Source organism: Poecilia mexicana, unplaced genomic scaffold, assembly GCF_051168715.1.
Source record: "Poecilia mexicana isolate PSO_F unplaced genomic scaffold, ASM5116871v1 scaffold_2, whole genome shotgun sequence".
In the NCBI taxonomy this organism is placed as follows: Eukaryota; Metazoa; Chordata; class Actinopteri; order Cyprinodontiformes; family Poeciliidae; genus Poecilia; species Poecilia mexicana.
Genome location: NW_028263371.1, coordinates 47731764 through 47752070, shown reverse-complemented (window position 1 = coordinate 47752070; position 20307 = coordinate 47731764). Strand labels below are relative to the sequence as shown.

Sequence of the window (20307 nt, the reverse complement as noted above, 5' to 3'; positions counted from 1 at the left end):
TTAGTTAGTGTGCCTACATCAGCAAATTATACACTTTTATTTCGGGTACTGTTGGGATATTGCTAAAAGTGCAAAAAGTGATTTCTTTTCCGTCTGTTTAGATAACTTTGATTGTTCAAACATAACCCAAAAGAGCATAAATACTGCTCTTAAAAAAATCTACAACTGCCTACAATTACTGTATATAATCACTTCATCACTCGATGTAACTTCTTCCTTCAAAACTGCAGATAATCAGTTGTTCAAATTTTGAGCTACCCTTATTAAATAATACAATTACCCAATTCTACAATGCCATGCATTTTATAATAGTTGGTTAGAAACATATATAGTTAAAAGCACAGTAGTTCATCTTTCTAATGATGTCTTGGGTTTATTGTGTCACAGACTCCGAGTATCAGTAGGGGAATGTTATGTTTTGCTGTAGGAGGGAGTGGTGCACTCTAAAAAACATATGGCACAGTGAAAATAAGAACATTTTATAAGAATATTGAGGCAGGAAAACAATCATTTTAAGCACAGCAAACTTCCTTATTGCAACTGAGGTGTCAACAATATACATAGCATTAACTTTAATAACTGTACTTATGGTTTCTAATGTGATGTAATAATGCAGGCAACTGACTTGGGCTACTTTATAATCAGCATCATAACAGATGAACGGCACACTGTAAAAAATATGCTAGTTGTCTTGTTGCTTTGACTCAGTGAAGTTGTAGTAACTGTAATTGTCAAGTTCAAAACACTTAATAAAGATATTTCCTTAACTGTCTTATTATATTAAACTAAAAATGATTAGTTAACAGGAATTTTACTTAAGTTTTTACATTACTACATCAAGTTGACTTTCCATAAAAATTTACATTTTTATAACTTAACTCATTTTTAAGTTTTTTTGTTTTTTTTACTGCAGCCAGGTAAAAATGTTACTATTTGTACTACTAGTAAAATTGGTAATATTACCAATTTTCTAACTAATAATACAAATTAAGTACCTGTTGGTAGTTACCTCACTCATTCATAAAAAATAATAATAATAATCTCCTCAAAAAGCTTTGATCCAAATCCTGCAGGTGACCTAATGCCCATGCTTTCCTGCATCAGGTGATGAACAGTTTAGAAATGCAGTATGTATATTTAGCTCTGCTGTCTCTCAAGCGCACATATTCTGAATGCCAGCTGGCATATGCCATTTTGTATAACAACTCTCCCCCCGTTTGGCACGAAAATAGCCCTCCCTGTGCGTTCCCTCCTGTAGCGTCCAGATATCTCTGCACAAACAGCAGCTTGAGCTAATCAGACTGTCCGCTTCAGCTCCACGGAGGAATTCCTCACATTCTGCAGCACTGCAGTCGGATCGGACTTAAGCTAATAACGTGATGGCAAATACGACCTCAACATTCTTTACCTTCTAAATATGTGAAAATGTTGGATTTAATGTGATACCAATTGACTTTTTTCATCAGCAAGAAGAAAGTTTAACTACTTCTCATATCAATACACATTTATGTTTTAAAAAACAACTTTCACCACCAGATTTGTTGAATTTCTGTTCCAATTTTCTAGCACTACTTACAAGCGAGCATAAAAGTCACAGAACTCTTTATAGACTTTGACGTCACTCTTCCGTCTCTGGGACTTGGACACCGGGAGCTCAGCCTCTCCCCCGTCCCCAGCCTGAAGCCTCTGGTAGCCGTTCATCTCTCTGTGGCGGATGTGGTCCGGGGCTTCGCCATCCTCAGGTATGGAAGGTGGCAGGGCGCGCCCGTTCATTTCCACGCTCATCTCCGGCAGATTGAGTCAACTCCTTGGGCTCTGGGTAAAATCCTCTGTGATCGTTGGAAGTGTCGGAGCCGTAACTCACGCAGCGGGAGGGAGAACCGAGGTGCCGATCAAACTGTGCTGGGAAATCTCTCCCTCTCTCTACTTGTCTCAAACACACAGACTCCGTCACTGATGGACTCAACACTCCCTCGTTCTCTCATTCCCCCTGTTGCTCTCTTATTCACACACACACTATCAGCCTCCCCTCCCGTCACTCGGTGGCTATTCTTGGGCAGGATACTGAAATAAAGAGCCCACCCTGACTGACGCCTGTGCAGACAGAGGTCACTGTGTCACAATGATGCACACAAACACGTGTCCTCGTTTCATTTTTCAACAGTTTCCTCAACTGACTCAAGTTTTTGTGTTTAGCAGCTGGAGCTTGAGGTAAACAAGTGAGACACTAAGAAAAGAGCAACAGGCAAACTAATCACTATGACCGTTTCATCATCTGGTTGACATCACTGAGCAAAACAAAACTGCAGAAAGTGTTTCGGGAGGCAAGCCGGATAACGTCAATCAAGCTCACCATTCTGATTTAGATGGAAAACTTTAAATGACTTTGGTAACACTTATGAAAAACTGACATGACACTGGCATAAACATGACATAACACCTGTCATGAACATTAATGAGTCTTTATGAATGTTTACGGATGTTGTCATGCAGTGTCTTTTGGTAAATAATGACATTTCTTAAGCACAGATGGATTAAAACCGATTAAAAGGGTCAACATTTAGCTTATAAACTGTGGAGTACTTGGCCTTTAGACCAGGTTTGCCCAAAGTTGGTCTTTGAGGGCCGGCATCCTGCATGTTTTAGTTCTCTCCCTGGTTTAACGGACCTGGATCAAATGATGGCTCGTTAGAAGGCCTAAGAGCAGGGGTCCCCAAACTTTTTCCTGCGAGGGCCACATGACTGTTCCTTTTTCTGGTCGGGGGCCGGTCTTAGTTTTTCGAGAAAGAAACCTTAGAAAAGTTTTGTTTACGGGGGGTGGGGGTGGGGTGGAGGGAGAGTGAAACTGTGGACCGGGGGGGGGGGGGGGGTCGGCATTGAATTACTGCTGACGACATATTCGCGTTTGTAGATAGATTTTTACCCAAAATGCAAATGGAAAAAAACCGTGAGCGAAACGGTGACTGGTACTGACTAGTATATATTCCACTGAGGGAAACTAAGTTTCATATCTGCTCAAGAGCCCCCCTGGTGGTTGAAGAAAAATCCACATATATATGAAAAAAAACACTGAATGCTCTCTGGTATTGTTCAGGGGGCCGGACCAAATGAGGAGGCGGGCCGGATCCGGCCCGCGGGCCGTAGTTTGGGGACCCCTGCCTAAGAGGAACATTGACAAGCTGAAAGCTTGTTAGTACCACCAGAACTAAAACATGCAAGATGCCGGCCCTCGAGGACCGACTTTGGGCACCCCTGCTTTAGACCAACATTTAGCTTTATACGTTTAACATCGGAACAGGACGTAGAGAGACTCGTTAGTTTACAAATCTAGAACAAACTTAGAAAGTAACGTCTACCTGATGCAGAACAAGAGTCAAACATGGAGAACCAACATTTAGCTTTATATTGTACACATCTAGAACTCCACCCACAACACTAGAACCAACATTTAGTTTTATCAGAACAAGAATCCAGAGAAACCCTTACCAGTTTATAAACTACGGACTACTTATTTTTATTCTTATTAAACATAGGGAACCAATATGTACTTTACCTTGTCTTTCTTTTGGTTTTGTTGTTTTGTTTGTATTTCCTTCTAATTCATGTAAAGCACTTTGAATTGCCTTGTTGCTTAAAATGTGCTATATAAATAAAATTACCTATCGAATGACACTTCATGATGACAATATTCAAACATTCAGAAAGACTCTTTCATGTTTATGATAGGTGTTATGTCAGTCTTATGCACATCCTTTCAAATAAAGTGTTACCGTTACTTTTAAAATAAATAGTGATCAAACAGTAGATTTTTCATGTTGACAAGTGACCAGTCGACATTGATCCTAAACTGATAAATCCAGTTTAAAATGCACCATATCTAAGTGAAAACTCTTTGTGGCAAGAACACTCTTCAGTGTGGAAGTCGGTGTTGAACAAAGAAGACTCAAAGCTTGCTACAGTGAAGTCATAAGTTTCATAAGTTTTACAGCAGTAAGAAGTTCCTAAAAATTTAGTGTATTTTCTAGTTCTCGCAGTCAAAACTTGTCTCTGCTCGGATCAAATTCAAGCTTGCAAACCTCTCTGCTCGCTTGAGAATCATTTTCTGCTCACTTGGAACAATAGAGTACCGTCGCCTGGTAACCACTCAGCCAATAGAATTAAAGCGTTGTACTGGGTGCGTTTGTTTAATTGTAGTGGGTGCGCCTGCGTGCCTACTATCGTAGGTTTGAGAAAGCACAGTGAATATTTGAAAGAGAGCAGAAATTTTGAGTACAAGAATTACACATTTTGAGAAGAAAGGCATGAAATCTTGCTTTCAGACTGAAAATGTGTGCTCTTGGATTATGGCAGAAAAATTCCTCCATACAATACCTCTTTCTAATAATATAAAAGAGGCAGCTTTAGTGTAAATTGTATTTATTACACAAGTTTAGCCAAGGAGATCTGACCCTGATATGGTTGTTTCTCATTATTCATACAAATTGCTGTTGCACAAGTACCAGGATATTCGAAACAGTTAAACATGTGACCCGTTTGGCTGCAATGCCCTCACTAAGCAGCGCCTAATTAGCTCTTTAATTTTAATTGCAAACTTCAACTTCATGTTCACCTTTCTAATAACAACTTAACCCTGTGCTTAATGTGCTTAGTTATGAGCCGTTTATTTCCAGAGTCAGAGCTGGTTCAGCTTGAATACAAGTCTAAAACCCAACAGGGAAACTATTTGGATCAATTATAAAATATTTTAATCCTTCAAAATCCCACAACGCTCTAAGCAACGGCATTCCTGTAAACCCTAAAATCTGGGTAGATAGACAGCTCTTTATGTGGTTGTGCTCAACCGGCTCCACAAATTAACGACCACTTTGCAAAGCATCAAAACAACTCCAGGCCAGATCCGGAAATACTCTCCAGCGAGACAAACAAGCTCGACGCTCAAACGGAGAAGAAGCAGCCGATCCGTTTTTACAGCAGAACGAAGGATTTATTAACGAAAGCTGGAGTTTACGTCATGATGTCCAAGCCCTGTGTGTGTGTGTGTGTGTGTGTGTGTGTGTGTGTGTGTCTGTCCAGCTGAGACGCATCTGAGTGTCTTCATGACTCCATTCTACAAATAGATGTTCATTGGAGCCTCAACTCCAAACTAGGTGATGGCAGCTGCTGTTTTGTGTATATATGTCAGATTGTATACACAGAGAGACGGCTGTCTCTATTGACACGGGTCAACAAACTATTTTATTTTTTCAGCTAAAATGCTGAATTATCAAATATTTACAATTTCAGACAATTTCCTCTAATTTATGTCAGTAACACTTTAATCCCAGAAGAAAATTAAATGTTTTAACTCATATTATACAGATTTCTTCAAAGAGTTGCAGCTCCTGTAGCTGTCTGTATTACAGCAAATCTGAAGAAGCCTCTGACTGAAGACTGCTGTTGTATAGCAGTTTGATGAAGAGGATGCTCAGGATTATCTGTAAGGTTCCAATAATATCCACAGGTTCCTCCTTATCACATTGTTTATCAGTTTAAGTCATTTTTGTTGATGCTGCCATGGCAACACAAGATGGCAGAAGACATTCTTGCACACCTGATATTTGTCTTTATTCAGAGAAAAGGCGTTAAAAAAACTTCCATATACTCATATTATAATAAACTTTGGTGATTTGAAATCAAACAAACAAACGTTGAATATTATTCAACGTTTGTTTGTTTGATTTCAAATCACCAAAGTTTTGTGTTGTATTTTTTTTTTTAAATATTGGTTGCTTTATTAAAAAGTTCCTTTTGGTCACAGTTTGATTTGATATTGATTTGATTTAATATTGCTTAAAATAGTTTCACACTGATCCAGTGTTGATTATTTTAGGAATCAATCATTCTATCATTTTTTCCCAGTGATTAATCGAGTAATTGGATAAAAAAAAAAAAAAAAAAACACATTCTGCAGATTTTTTTATGTACCGTATTTTCCGCACTATAAGACGCACCTAAAAACCTTCAATTTCCTCAAAAGCCGACAGTGCGCCTTATAATCCGGTGCGCCTTATATATGGACCAATATTGAGCCACAACAGGTCCAGAAACGGACCTTACCACAGGGGCCGCGTTTCATTGGCTAATGCCCATTTTAGGTCACAGTGCAGCTACCACGTGCGTGACCGTCTCACAAACACAAGCTACAGTAGTAAACATATGCTAATGTACATTGTGGACCATCAAAACCATGAATGCCGACTTACCCAGCCTTGCAAGAACAATAGGCATCAGTGATCTTGTCCACAGCTATATTTATGCTGAGGGTGTGAGGATCTGCTGTTTTCCTCATCTATCGGTAGCTTTTAGCTGTGACGCGCACAATGTTGGAGGCATCCAGTGGCTCAAACACCTTGATGTCGTCCAAAAAAGATGACATGAACTTGTTGGTTCCCCTGTCCATTGTCGTGGCTGATATGTTGTGAAAATCCGGCAGAAATGCTACGCTAATTAACTCAGATCGAAATGAAAGACGTCATGTTTACACAGACATGCAGTAGGCTGCTTAACTACGGTAAGCAGCCGCCAACTTCTTTTTCCCCCGTAGAAGAAGTAGTGCGCGGTGCATGCTGGGATAGTTGTCAGAACACTGGTTTGTTAATAAAGTTTGATAATACATTTAAAGGGGGGGAGGGGCAGGGGAAGAGAGACAGAGACTGCAGCGGTAGCGTGTCGGTTGGTCTGTGTTACCCAGAAAGCAGTTGGGCATAATATCGCAACACCAACACCGTGAGTGAAACAACGGCTGGGCCAGCCTACTATATAAAGTACTCGGGGACCATTTCTTTATTAATGTGGATGTGTAATAATAGAGTATGAAGCGTCTATTCTATGCGCCTTATAATGCGGTGCGCCTAATGTATGAAAAAAGTCCTAAAATAGGCCATTCATTGAAGGTGCGCCTTATAGTGCGGAAAATACGGTAACCACTTAAAAAAATATAGAAATAATTCAAGAACTTTTTTAAAAAAGGCAGTAAACATCTTATTACCTTAATATTACATAGCAAAGGACACATCTGCAGCTAATAAATACTTGATTAAGCCATTTTCTGCTTCATCAACAAAGTTTAGGGCTAATCTGTTGACTATTATTTAAATTAACTAATCAATAACTGGATAGAAAAATGTGCTTAATGGGATAATTTTACATAATTTGACCCAGGTAAACCTAAAACTATCACACTTGAGGAGCTTTTGGTTGAGCAGATTTACAAACAAAGAAGGATTTTTTTAATCTAAAGTGCAAAATGTATATATTTTTAAATATTTGGGTTAATTACTGCTTGAGTGCGTTATTTTTTCAGCAAATGGTATATTTTAGATTCTGTATACTCCAATTAATGATTAATCGATTACTAACTTAGTTCATTGTTTCTATTAATCTGACTAATTGTTTTAGCCCTAAATAGTATACAAGTAATTCTCTGGATTATCTATCAATAATTTGATGTATTGCCCTTTTTTAATGTTTCCTGCAGCCGTTGTGGTTCAGTATGTCACTGTAAAATAAAACACAATAACGCTTATGCTCAATAAAACTGGAGTAAAGTTTATGTAAATGTAAATAATTCTCCTTTTTTGTGGAAATTGAGATAACTTCAGTTTCTAGCATATTTAAATGTTACTGGACTAAACATTAAATGGTTTCCTACTGGGAACCAGTGATGACTGATGAGTGGGCAGAGGGTGGGCACTCAACAGGAAGCTTGATTTCTGCTCAGGACTCCACCCTAGAATCCAGCAGCCAGTTATCGGGTGTCCACCCTGCCGTATTGTTCAAGTGGATTTTCTCACATCGGTGCAAGCCCTGTTTACGACTGGGTGAAAAATTACTTTAAATAGGACGATTTTGAAAAGCCCAAACCAGACTCCCCATGCAGACTTGGTTATTACTTAAATGACTGTTTAGCAAAATGAAAGGGATGAGACCACACAGAAAATGCAGCTATTATTAACATTTGATGTGCCTCCATCCTTCCTCTGCACGCTCTGCCGAAAGTGGAAACAAACCAAAGATATTCATATTAGTCTTTAAGTCCGGGCCCTCTGAGGCACGCAAACCGCAAAATAGATTACATGTTGTTGTGACATCCAGCATAGAGATTCTCAAAGCTCATTTGGTTTCTCTTGAAGTGAGTCGCTGTGTTTCCATTCACCAGAACGTTGCACAAATTGGAATAATGAAAATAAATTTGTTTAATGGAAACAGCTATTTGGACAAGGGTTAATGTTTTTTGATTAAAACAAAAGTTTTTATGCTAGGATGAGGTGGTTTTACCAAAACTAGACGCGTTTCGAATAGAATTAAACTTTTTCTATATTCTGCCAATATTGAAAAAAAAAAACCACAATTTTGCAATTTCAGTATTTCAAGTCAGTTCAGTTTTTCTGTATCAGTCAAAGTGACCATCCATCCATCCATCCATCCATCCATCCATCCATCCATCCATCCATCCATCCATCCATCCATCCATCCATCCATCCATCCATCCATCCATCCATCCATCCATCCATCCATCCATCCATCCATCCATCCCCTTATCCCATTGGGGTTGGGAGGGGTGCTGGTGCCTATTTCCTGCTGTCGGCAGGTGAGAGGTCACCTTGGACAGGTCGCCAGCCGGGCAACAGAGGGTGATTCAGTTGCAGTTTTGCAAAATACGCACATTTTATTGGCATGCTTCCATTAAGCAAATTAATTTTTGTAATTCCAATTTTCACAATTTTATGGTCAAATGAAACGTGGAAAAATTTTTTTTGCATCATGCTAGTTTATGATTTTTTAAAATTGTTTTTCTTAATTTTAGATCAGTTACAACACAAAGAACAAAAGAGAATCATGTGCTGCTTCATACACACACGCACACACACAAGAAAAAAAACCTGTCAAAAATAAATAAACAGTAAAAAAAGAAAACAACCCAAAAAATAAAAACAAAAACAAACTAAAATCTTAGGGACTAAAGACTCAAAAGGACCCAAAGTTTCAAAAATATGTCTGATTTCTGGTTAAGATGATGAGTCAGTTTTTCCAAAGGAAGGATGACAGATCTCTGTGTAATCCACATATTCAATGTAGGGACATATGGTGAAATCCATCATACCAAAATAAACAAAATAAATCCAAATGGTCAGGGGAAGCAATTTGCTCGTTATTGCTGCTGAGATGAAGACACATGGAGAACATGTGTTGATACGTTTGTCAACTTTGGCTTAAAAAAGCTCCAGCAACTGTCAAAAACAGGGGAGATAGGCTTCTCTCCAAGTCAATGCAGGTCAAAGGCCAGGTCATCCATGCCACATTTTGGGAATGACAGGGAATATTGCGTACTGTTCCAGTACGCAATTCAAGGATTGTCTTTATTACTAACAAGCAGCGTTAGATGGATAACTGTGATGAAAAAACTGTGTTGCATTTTACTGGGAAGCAAGTATGAGCTGAAGATATTTCATGTTTTGTCTTGTTAACTTTATTTCTGAAGCTCAGGCCTGCAACACTTTACTAAAAAATGTTGGTGCAATAAACTTTTAGTACTTTGGAATGCTGCCATTTCTTCTTCAGACATTTCTGAGTTAGGAGACATTTTCTGCAATAATTTCCTTAATTTCCTTGACATCCAGTCAATAAAAAAACTAAAGCTGCACAATGTACCAGACCGCAGGGATCATGACAGTTTCCATGATTGATTGTAAAGCAGGGAGTGGATACAACTAAATGTATTGAAACCCATGAGTAACAGGAGTATTACACCCTTTAAAACATGAAATTTAAGTTATTTTCAGTTGTTACTGGTAGGCCTGTCACGATAACAAATTTTGCTGGACGATAAATTGGCCCAGAAGTTATTGTGATAAATTATATTACTGTGGTTTCGAGATTATTTTCAAATAATTTAATGTTAATGGCATAGTAATGCCATTATGCCAAACAAAGATCAAGAAATTTATCAGAGGAACTGGAATACATTTTAAATATCCAAAATAAATAAACAAAACAAACAATAAACAACAAAATGAGATATGAAGTCTCCGTAAATAATATGTCCTTCAAAAATAGGGCTAGTTAAGACCAAACCACCGAACTAGAGACTTCTGTCATTCCGGTTTTAGTAGAAAAATTAAATATAATCACAGTTTCATGCATTTTGAAGCTATTTAGAAAATCAATTTGATATGAAACTTTGACATATAATGCTGTAATTTCAAACAGTCTTAAAAAAAATTAGAAAAGAACAATTTCCCGTCAAAATGCTGGGAGAGAATAGGAAACAAACCAGCTGAAATACGTCACTGAAGCTTATCTAATGGCCTAATGGATTTGATCACAGCACACTGAAGTGTGCAGACTCAAGTCACGGGTCTGTTTTCCTCTGCTGAAGGCTCACAAATCAAACACGCCCAGGTCACACACCTGTTCTCCCAGAGTCAACAGCAGCCATGGCAACACAGACAGGAGAGCTGCTGGGGCAAAACTTTCCTGCCCCTGGCAGAGCTTCAAGTACGTTTGTGCCAACACAAGCACGGACAGCTACACGATCGCATAAAACCGAGTCACACACCGAACCAGTGACTGGGCAAACAACACATGACTAACGTTTCTATTGTTCTGCACAATCGGCCTCAAGGGACCTTTTGACCCGCACCATCAGCGGTCCACTTCTATTTCACTTCCAGGCGAGGAAATCATGTGCATCAGAGGATAACATCTCATGCTAGATTTATTTTGTCCTTAATAGTTTACAGACTTTTTCATCTTTAGTTTCTGTTACAGATTTAACTGAGATCAGAAAAAGCTTAAGCTGCCTGATAAAACAATGTATTTTCTCATGAGCAAATCTTGGACATGCAGTGCTGTGGAAAAACATTCCTAACGCTGATGAGTTTTTTTATTTTTTCATATTTTGCAGGCAACCTTATTGATATCATATGTGACGGACAAAAACAAAGTATTGTGTAACATTATTGATCAAACAACATCTCGAAAACGAAGGAGGACAGCAGAGAAGTCAGAGTCTGGCTATAAAATAATAACATTTGAAAACAGAAGGAGTTTGCCAAAACATCCACCCATAGACCACATGTGTCAAACTGGAGGCCCGGGGGCCAAATCTAGACCGCTGTAGCTTTTTAAGTGGCCCTCTAGACTCCAACTTATATCAAAAAGTCACTCCTATTTTTCACAAATATGCAAAATACATACAAAATCAGAAGATCCCCACATTTTTTCTGATTTTTACTCCACATTTTTCTCATAATTTCATCAAGAAATGTATACATTTAGTTTTGTCTTTTCCTTATACAAGCGTTTGTTCTTTTCTTAGTGCCTCGTCTCCTCCTTTTACTTTTCCCTTGTATATGCGTCTTCTTTGGAGGACCAAAACTGACGTAATTAAAAATAAAAGCAGAAATCTATATTTTTGCTTGAAAATAAAATAACACTGTGGCGTGAAAGGAAAAAAAATAATACAAGAACTTGAGAGGAAATTGTAGATAAAACAGGAACTGACACGTCACCAGTTTGATGGTATTTCAGATATTTAAAAGAAAAAATAAATAAATAAGTATTGAAAGACAGATATGGAACGGTGATTTTCATCCAGGCCTAATCTAGTCGTTCTTTTTCAATGGTTTTCCTTTTTAAGCATGAACTTCACTGTATTTGGTCAGGTAAAGATTTAAAGGAAGTTGAAGGAAGAAGTTTGAAAGAACTTTAAAAGCGTATCTGTTTTGTTTTGTTTAAGTCAGATGTAATGAACTTTTTAAAAGTTTCATTCTAAAGATTTAAGTACCGAACAAACGAAAACAAAACTTCCTCATCCACCAGAAAGCGTTAGCGGGTTAACCGCGGACACCCTGGAGCAGGAGCTCCATCTTTATGTCCACATTCCTGAAATTACAACATTCCTCAGGCCTCTTCAGGATCCGTCTCTGACACACAGAGGGCTGGAAAGGTGTGGCGAAAGACGGGGGGTTTCACAAAGAACAGAACACCAGAGAGACGCTGATGGTATCATATTGAGCAAACAAACGTTGCAAAAAATCTCCTGACGTTACTGAACTCCAGCCAGGAGAGTTCAACCATCAGCTGCGGTGTTTACTGATCAAACCCTCCACTCAGGTAGCAGCTTATCCGTTCTGGTCGGTACGCAGCAGACGGGTAAGGACTTATCTACAAGGATGTCTCAGTGATTAAAAACAACAACAACTCAATCGTTCAATCAGCTCAACCTAACGAAAGCGAAACTGACGGCCAGCCACCGCTACGGTTCAGAAGGCTGGACGGATCCATCCGACACGTTAAGTGGGTTTTTTAAAACATGAATATATGACAAGTAATTACATTTGAAAACAATAAGATAAAGTTGAGGGATGATTAAACGACTGTTTGCTATAGAAACGGGTGAAGGTTTCAAGTAAAATGAGGCAATAAATCAATTTAATGGAATTATTAAAATTTCTGTTTTTGAGGATTTCATTTCTGTAAAATCTGGATTTGTTTCACCAATCTACTCCTTTGGTAGTTCAGAGTTACCGTCTTGCATGTTTTTCAACTTCTTTTAATTTGGACTCTGCAGCTAAATAACTATTTAAATAAGTTATATCTGCTTCACTTAACATCATTAAACTGTAGGGCTAATCGGTTGATTATTTTTCCAATTAACCAGTAACTTAATAACAAAAGGTGCTTAATAGGAGGATTTAACAGTATTTGAAGCAGGTGGAGCTAAAACTGAGACGTTTGAGGAGTTATGGGCATAAGGAAGGGTTTTCATCTAAAATGCTAAATATTGATATTTCTTGTTCAGCTTTGGGTTAATTACTGCTGCAAAATTGTTGTTTTTTCAGTAAATCACATATTTACCGAAAACACACGTTATCAATACGTTTTATTATTTTAAATTACTATCATTTAATAGTTTTTAGGTATATTGTTTAGGGACAAGTGCTACAAATTAGATTACACTATAAAAACCATGATATGAACTGTTTTATTCGGTTTGTCTATTTTAATGTGTGTCTGTTCCTATTAAATAAGTCCAACTGAATATTAGAGACTGTATAATCCAGTTAGCGATTAATCGCTTACTAAATAATTATTTCAAAACTCGATTAATCACGGTGAATTCGATTAATTGTTTCAGCCGTACTGCATGTTGGTTCACACCTTCCTGTTCTCCACATTTATTTCTAAACAGATGAAAACGGCCATTACTGGCGGGTCATGGCAGCATTTCTAACTGGATCTCATCCTCTGTTGACAGAAAATGAAAGGCCTCCACTCACCTGTCTCTCGCCAGCCCTCCATAGCTGTCCGGCCTCTCCTGCCTTCGCCTGTACAAATCTGAGTTGGACAACTCCTTCAGCCTCAGAGACTTCATCTCCCCGCCGTCGCTCTGCCTCTCCCTCCCTTCCTTCCTCAGCTGAAACCCCCTGTCCGCTCTAACAACAACACTTCCAGCGTAAATGTTGGATCCAAATTATTATATCAGGTCTTGTTCTTCTCTCTCGCTCTCCCTCAAACACACCCCCAGGCCTCGCAGCGCGAACACCTATCAGCTCCTTCTTGCTCCTCCTCCCTCCCACCTGGAGCAGGTAGAGGGGGAAGGAGTCGCAGAAACGGAGACAGAGAAAGGGATTGTTGCTTTGGTGTGGGTTCACCGCCTACTGCTCTCTCTGCTGGGATGCTCTCTCAAAAACAAAAACAAGGCAGAGAAAAGACAGAGTGGACAGTTTCCAGAACTGTCAAGAAGTTGGTTGGCTCATCCAAATAGGGGCAGATTTTTGCCAAAAAACTCCAACATTTTTGAGATTCAAAAGTCAAAAATTTGCTAGAAAAAAATCAGAAATTTTTAGCTTAATCTTAGAGGTTTTCTAGAAAAGCAAGAACATTTCTGAGTTTGAAATGTCAAAAATCTGCAAGCAAAAACTCAAGAAATGTTGAGATTAATCTCAAAATATTTCTAAAAAAAAGAAGGAAATATCTGAGTTTGAAAAGTCAAAGAATTTCTAGAAAAAAAATCTGCAATTTTTAGATTCATCTCAAGGGGAGAAAAACAAGAAGATTTCTGAGTACGAAATGTCAAAACATTACTAGAAAAAACTGGGAAATGTTGAGATTATTCTCAAAGAATTTCTAAAAAAGCTCAAAAATGTTGAGATCAATCTCAGAAATGTTCCAGAAAAAAATTAGAAAATGTCATAGTATCAAAAAAAAAAAAACTAAAATTTGCAGGAGGTTCAATTTGAGTTTACAAATTCATCTCAAAATTTCAGAAACCTTGAATTTTTTAGATGAATCTGAAATATTCCAGGAAAACATGAAAATAAATGAGTTTCAAAAGTCAAAAATTTTTAACATTTCAAACTCAGACAACTTCTGAAATGTTTGACTTTTGAAACAGAAATGTCCAGTTATTTTTCTAGAAAATATCTGAGATTCATCTCAATTATTTTCCTCATATTTCTCCAGGCGTCCTGAGTCACCGTTGTGACGTTGTTTAAAAACACTTAGAAGCAGCAGATAAATGAACCAAGTGTTTAAAACTTGCTTTCTGCTCCTCTTGTGAACTGAGAAAACGTTTCAGCAGAAACAACAAACCACTGAAATTCAAAATGTCAACTGATGAATAATTCATATCAGCGTTTTGTGAGAACAACCGCTCCTCTTTCACTCACACACAATATTTTCACTTTTCTAAAGGCTAGACAGCTGAATGTTCATCTGTATGAGAACCACATAAATGACTATTGTTGTAGGAATTGATTATTCTGATGATTAATTGAATTCTTGGCTAAAAAAAGAAAGGCACGTTCTGCGTACTTTTCATTTGACAAGCTCATTCTAATTTTATCATGTGATTAATTGCGACAGAGAACATATCATCAACAGAGGAGCTGCGGTTTATTTCACTTACTTTATTCAAACTGATTGCTGTGTGTATGAACATTTTTAAAATCTTAACACCACACTTTTCCGTCCTGAAGACAGAAATCATCACCTCATGATCCCTGCGGTTACTTTGCTGCAGTTCATCTCTGCTGACGGTGCAGATTTAATTTCAGATGGGCAGAGTTGTTAAATTGCTGCTGTCAGAGTTTCACTGTGCATCACCTTGGTATGCGCAGACAGGTCTGCAGCCAATAAACACATTGCCGTTCACCTGCTTGCCTTGGCCTGCTCAGGATTCCACATGTCGTCGACACGGAGTGTCAAAGTTCAACTTTCACACCAGATTAACGTCCTGGAGCAAATCACAAGTCCCAATATGCAAGAAAACTGGCAATTAATTAACTTATAATCTGTAAATATTGTATCAAATGAGATATAGTGCAATTTCTGCTTAAAATTAGAACGTTTTATGTTCTCTGCAGAGAATTACAAAGCGAAAACAAAGATGCTGCATTTTGTTTTAAAGGTTTAAATCTGTGATAAATCTCATTTATCAGTAGCCAGACAACATAAACATCCCTATTTCCTTTAGTTTGCTGCCTCTATGTGGTCATCACTGGTATTACAGCCACTGCATCCAATTCAATATTTTGTCTTAAAACGTCCAAAAAAAAATGTAACTATGGTCACTGTGGACTTAAAAAATAGTAAAAAAATTACATAAACTGAGACATTTCTGTATCTAATTAATCTAGAACCACAGATATATCTGTTTTGCAAACTTTCTGCACAAATTAAGTTAGATTTTATTTCGTTTTAATGTGAAATTGGATTACTGATCTCCTGCTGCAGCCATTTGCAATCATCATTCTGCAGGCGTAAAGCGAACCACACTGTTGCACACAAGAGGAAGTACACGCGAGTCCGAAAGCATAAAAAGCTTTAAAGGTGACGTTCAAACCGTTCAATGAGCTTGATCTGTGAGTGTGAAAGAGATTTAATGTTGCTTTAAAAAGAGAGAAAACGGTGAATTTCTCTTCTTACCTACAATCTGTCAGAAATTCAGGAGGATGTTTCCAATGTTTCTACAGTCCTGTTTGCTGTCACCACTGACACTCCCACTGCATTTATCAGGGCCTGCATGGCCACATCACTTCCTGTTTGCAGTGCGGCGTGTGTGTGTGTGTGTGTGTGTGTGTGTGTGTGTGTGTGTGTGTGTGTGTGTGTGTGTGTGTGTGTGTGTGTGTGTGATATTTGACCCAACAGCTCTGTTTGTCTGAGTAAGATATATTGGCAAAGAACCCAGACAAAAATGTCTCATATTCAGGTTTGTAAACTTTTTCCACAATACAATTTTTCAAACTTGTATGTTTTCAAACTTTTCCAGGACCACAATGAACAAAAGAAGACTTTTTTTATGATGCAGCTTATTTCTGTATTCTACATTGGATAGCAGGGACAACGTAAACTAAAATATGACATAATTTTGTTTTGAAATGTCTGACCCTACAACTGACTGGCTCAAGAAAGTTATCAAAAATAATTTATTTTTTTTGCCAAGTTTCCTGGCGTTTAGTAAGTAGAATATTTTTTTATTATTCTACTGAGCTAGATCAAGAGAAATTTGGTCTGATTTAACTTCAGACAGTGAGGATATATATGTATTCCAAGTTTAGCCTCATTGAAATTCAAGCTTTTTCAAGGATGTGTGGTTTTGTTTCAGTCTATTTGTTGTTTTTCAGGTGAGTTTTAAAGAGTTAAATGGAGCAGAAAACGAGCAGGAAAAGAAAATAATCCAATGACTAAACAAACGAGTAATTCTCAGGAAAGTCGTGTCAGATGGAAACATTTGAAGGGAAAATGATTAATTCAGTCGTCATGGGTGAGTCCTGAATGTTTGACACAATTCTTCCTCTTAGAAAGAAAGGGGAAACATTTATATATGTTGCAGGATGTACAGACAATGTTCATGTTGATTTAGAAATATTTGTAAGAACTTTTTTTGATATTTGCGCTAATGCATGATGTTAAATGTGACTTTTTATTACTCGATTTAGTGGTCACAGATTATAACCAACTTTGAGAAGCATTTGCAATAAGATCAGAAAAACTTTGGGGATTTGCTGATTTTTTTGTGAATTTTGTGGATTTGTGAAAAATTGGAGGGACTTATTTATGTAATTTGGAGCCAAGAGGGCCATAAAAAAAGAACAGTGGGCCAGATTTCACCCTCGGGCCTTTAGTTTAACACATGTGATCAAAGCCACAAGTAAATGATTGATTACTAAATTAGTTTATGATTATTTCAATAATCAGATTTAATCAGTCATTATTGCAGCCCTATACTACATAATGACAGATACTAGACTGTTTTATATGTTGTAGATATTAAATATTAAGGTCAGATGATGAAAAGAGGGAGAGGAGGAGGAAGAAAACTTTGTTTGTGGATCACAGAAAAATTATCTCTCAAAATTAAAGATTTTTCCATCAATATCTGATAATCCCACAGCGTGACTCCAGATTAAAGGGTTTTCTATCTTTTCTCCGTTTCGCCTGCATTTAATGAGAACGGGCGCCCCCTGTGGGTGGTGCGGTGTAAGCACAGTTAATATTTACATTCAAATTCAAATTGAAAAATACTTTATTAATCCCAAAGGGAAATTAAATAAAAATAAATAATCTAAATAAATTGATATTGATATTTTACTTTTAGTTGATGGAGCTGTGAATGATTAAGTATCTATTTGGTTTTTCAAGAACACTAAACTCAGTTTCAACATCTCCAGGTCATTTCATTTTATTATTTTCTAGAATAATATCAAAATGTTTAATCTGAAGGTGAAGATACTTAGGTGTTTTTGCTATTAGGACAATCTCCTGCTGAAAAAGTAGATTGTCCTACAGTACTTATGGATCCATTTTTATTTGTAACAGTTAAATTTAATTTAGATGTCAATGTTTCTGATGCAAACTGATACTGCGATTATTATTTTTGTGGTTTCTGAAGATCGTTTAAAGTCTTAAAACATTTTTTCTTCATAATTATGACAGTAAAGTAACATAAAAGCAGACATGCTGACTCAGTCTATAAAAAGTAGTGAGCTGAGCTTTACAGTAAAAGCTTAATCACCACATTAATTTTTCTTCCAGATGATAAAGGCAACCATTCACTCGATGTCTGTGTGATGGTGTTGGCGCTCGACGCTCAAATCCCCTCATCTCTGAACTTCCAAACAAGGACAAGTCTGTGCTGGAGGCCCAGACTTCAGCCTAAGCTGGGGTTGTATCAACACAGCGCTGGATCAGATTAATGCAGCAATCTTTAGGCTTATACAGACTTGCCTTCAGAGAGATTCTGACAGAGAGAAATTCACAATGATGAAAAAAGGAAAACGGCTGTTTTGAGTGACCGTCCCAGGAGACCGGACTGTCAGGAAGTGGTTTGGAAAACAAGGACTACTGTCCAGTTGCTTTTTAGAGGACATTCCTCAGCAGGGAGGAGAAGGATCTGATGGTTTTTAAAAGAAAACGAACAGATTCACTCCTTTGTTTTGGTCTGGGAGTGCAGCTCAGCATGAAAAAAATGACACTTTTCCATAAGCATTATGTAGAATACTGCAAGTTATAAGGTCAAAGACTATATCCTTGATACTTCCATCACATCACCAGCCCTCCAGATGTGCATCACAACACCAAACAGTGTCACATTTAAAAGAGGAAAGCAGCAGGCTTATTATTTGTGTTGCAATTTTAGACATAATCAGAGATTTATCTTCCTCTGGATTTTTTAAGCAAACTATTAAGCCTTTGTTTATGTTTTCAAGCACATACAGAAATAGCTAAGATTGTCTGAGATCTTGAAGGGAATTACTTTTTGATTATTCATTCAAATAATACTAAAAAAACAACATTAACAATAATGTAAAATTCTGTTTCAAGCATCACATTTAATTTTAGCTGCACTCCATACAAATATGACGTTTTTCAGCTTTAATTAGCATAAACTAAAACTTATTTCATATGCTTGCATGTTCATAATTTTAAGTCTCGTATTTTTGTCAACCTAGATCGTGATTATCCTTATTTAAATGTTTATTTTAGGTTTTTTCACATAAAATAAATGCCTCTTATTTGAGACTAACATATTTTCACAGTTTTTCACGTTAATATTTAATAGCTGATGTTTGCAAAGTGGTAGTTGTTTTTAATTTCATTAGTTCTCGATCAATAGGTTTTAAGATTTATCACTTCTTAACCCGCATAAAGTCGCTGTTCCCCCATTGTAACGGTAGGGGGCACCAAGATCAAGTTCAGATTGAAGATAAATTAATGAGAGCTTAGCTAAAACTCTGTGATTAAACATTTTTCTACCGAACACCTACGTTTAGTTTTAGCATGGATACAAATCCATTGCTGGTTTGTGATAAACAGACAACTACTGGAAGACAGTTTCTTTCAGTTCAGCGTAAAAGATGTTAACTTCTCAACTTTTTCGGAGCAAAAATAATAATGAAGATAAAAAAGCTAAGCAGCTAACTTACCCGTTAGTCATCTCCGTGAGTCCGAGCATCGCTCCTCCTCGCTCTCTCGGACCAGATGTGTTTTTTTCGGCCTCAGCAGCAGACGTCCAGATGTGCTCCTCTCTTGTATTTACTGTACAGTTAGAGCTGCTTTTTCTCTCAGGCACAGAATGGCGTATAATTAGGACGGGCCCCGCCTATCTCCACCAACCACAAGACACGGCGGACTGTACTTCCGCTTGGATGACCTTCAAAATAAAAGCATAACTATGCAGTGTTGGTCCCTTCACTGACGCGGTCAATTTGAGGGCAAGGACCAAGTCAAATTGAGCATATGAAAAACAAAATGTCCATATGAATCAACAAGCGACATAGTTTATTTAGTTGATTTATTTACTTTTAGATATTATAGCTAGTAAGGCACTGACAATAATAATGGTTATTGCTCTCTTTGGACAATAAGTGAACTATGAAACTGTGAGACCATGCTGTTCAATAATCCAAATGAATCCTCACGCAATAAGTTTTACTACAAAAACTGTTGGATTTTAATATAGCACCACATTAGGGCAATTATAGATTTAAAAAACAGGAATAAATTCCTGCCAAAAAAACTCAGAAATTTTTAGATTAATGTCAGAAATTTTTCAGAAAAAAACTAACATTTTAAGAGTTAGCTCATAAATTCTCTAGAAAAAACTTGAAAATTACTGAGTTTCAAAAGAACAACATTTTCAACTTTGAAATCCATGAATTAGTTTTTTTTTCTACAAAATTTCTGATATTCTCAAAATCTCTTTTTTGGCATAAATTTGCTTCTTTTTTATCTAATGGCTCTAATAACCCGTCGAATTTC

General features: G+C 37.4%; 1 protein-coding gene across 5 annotated transcripts in view; it reads right to left on the bottom strand.

Moving 5' to 3' along the window:
- Positions 1–19636, bottom strand: part of LOC106908821 (LIM and senescent cell antigen-like-containing domain protein 1) — a 34878-nt gene extending 15242 nt beyond the window's left edge. The window contains exon 1 of one of the 5 annotated variants that reach the window (XM_088001964.1): positions 19473–19636. In XM_088001964.1, coding sequence (XP_087858090.1) covers positions 19473–19501 — 29 coding nt within the window. In that variant the 5' untranslated portion in view covers positions 19502–19636. Of the gene's footprint in view, positions 1–1576; positions 2080–13322; positions 13582–15972; positions 16054–19472 lie in introns of those variants that run through there. The other 4 variants (XM_088001965.1, XM_088001961.1, XM_088001968.1 and 1 more) reach the window with 4 other exon arrangements.
- Between the last annotated feature and the right edge of the window lie 671 nt (positions 19637–20307).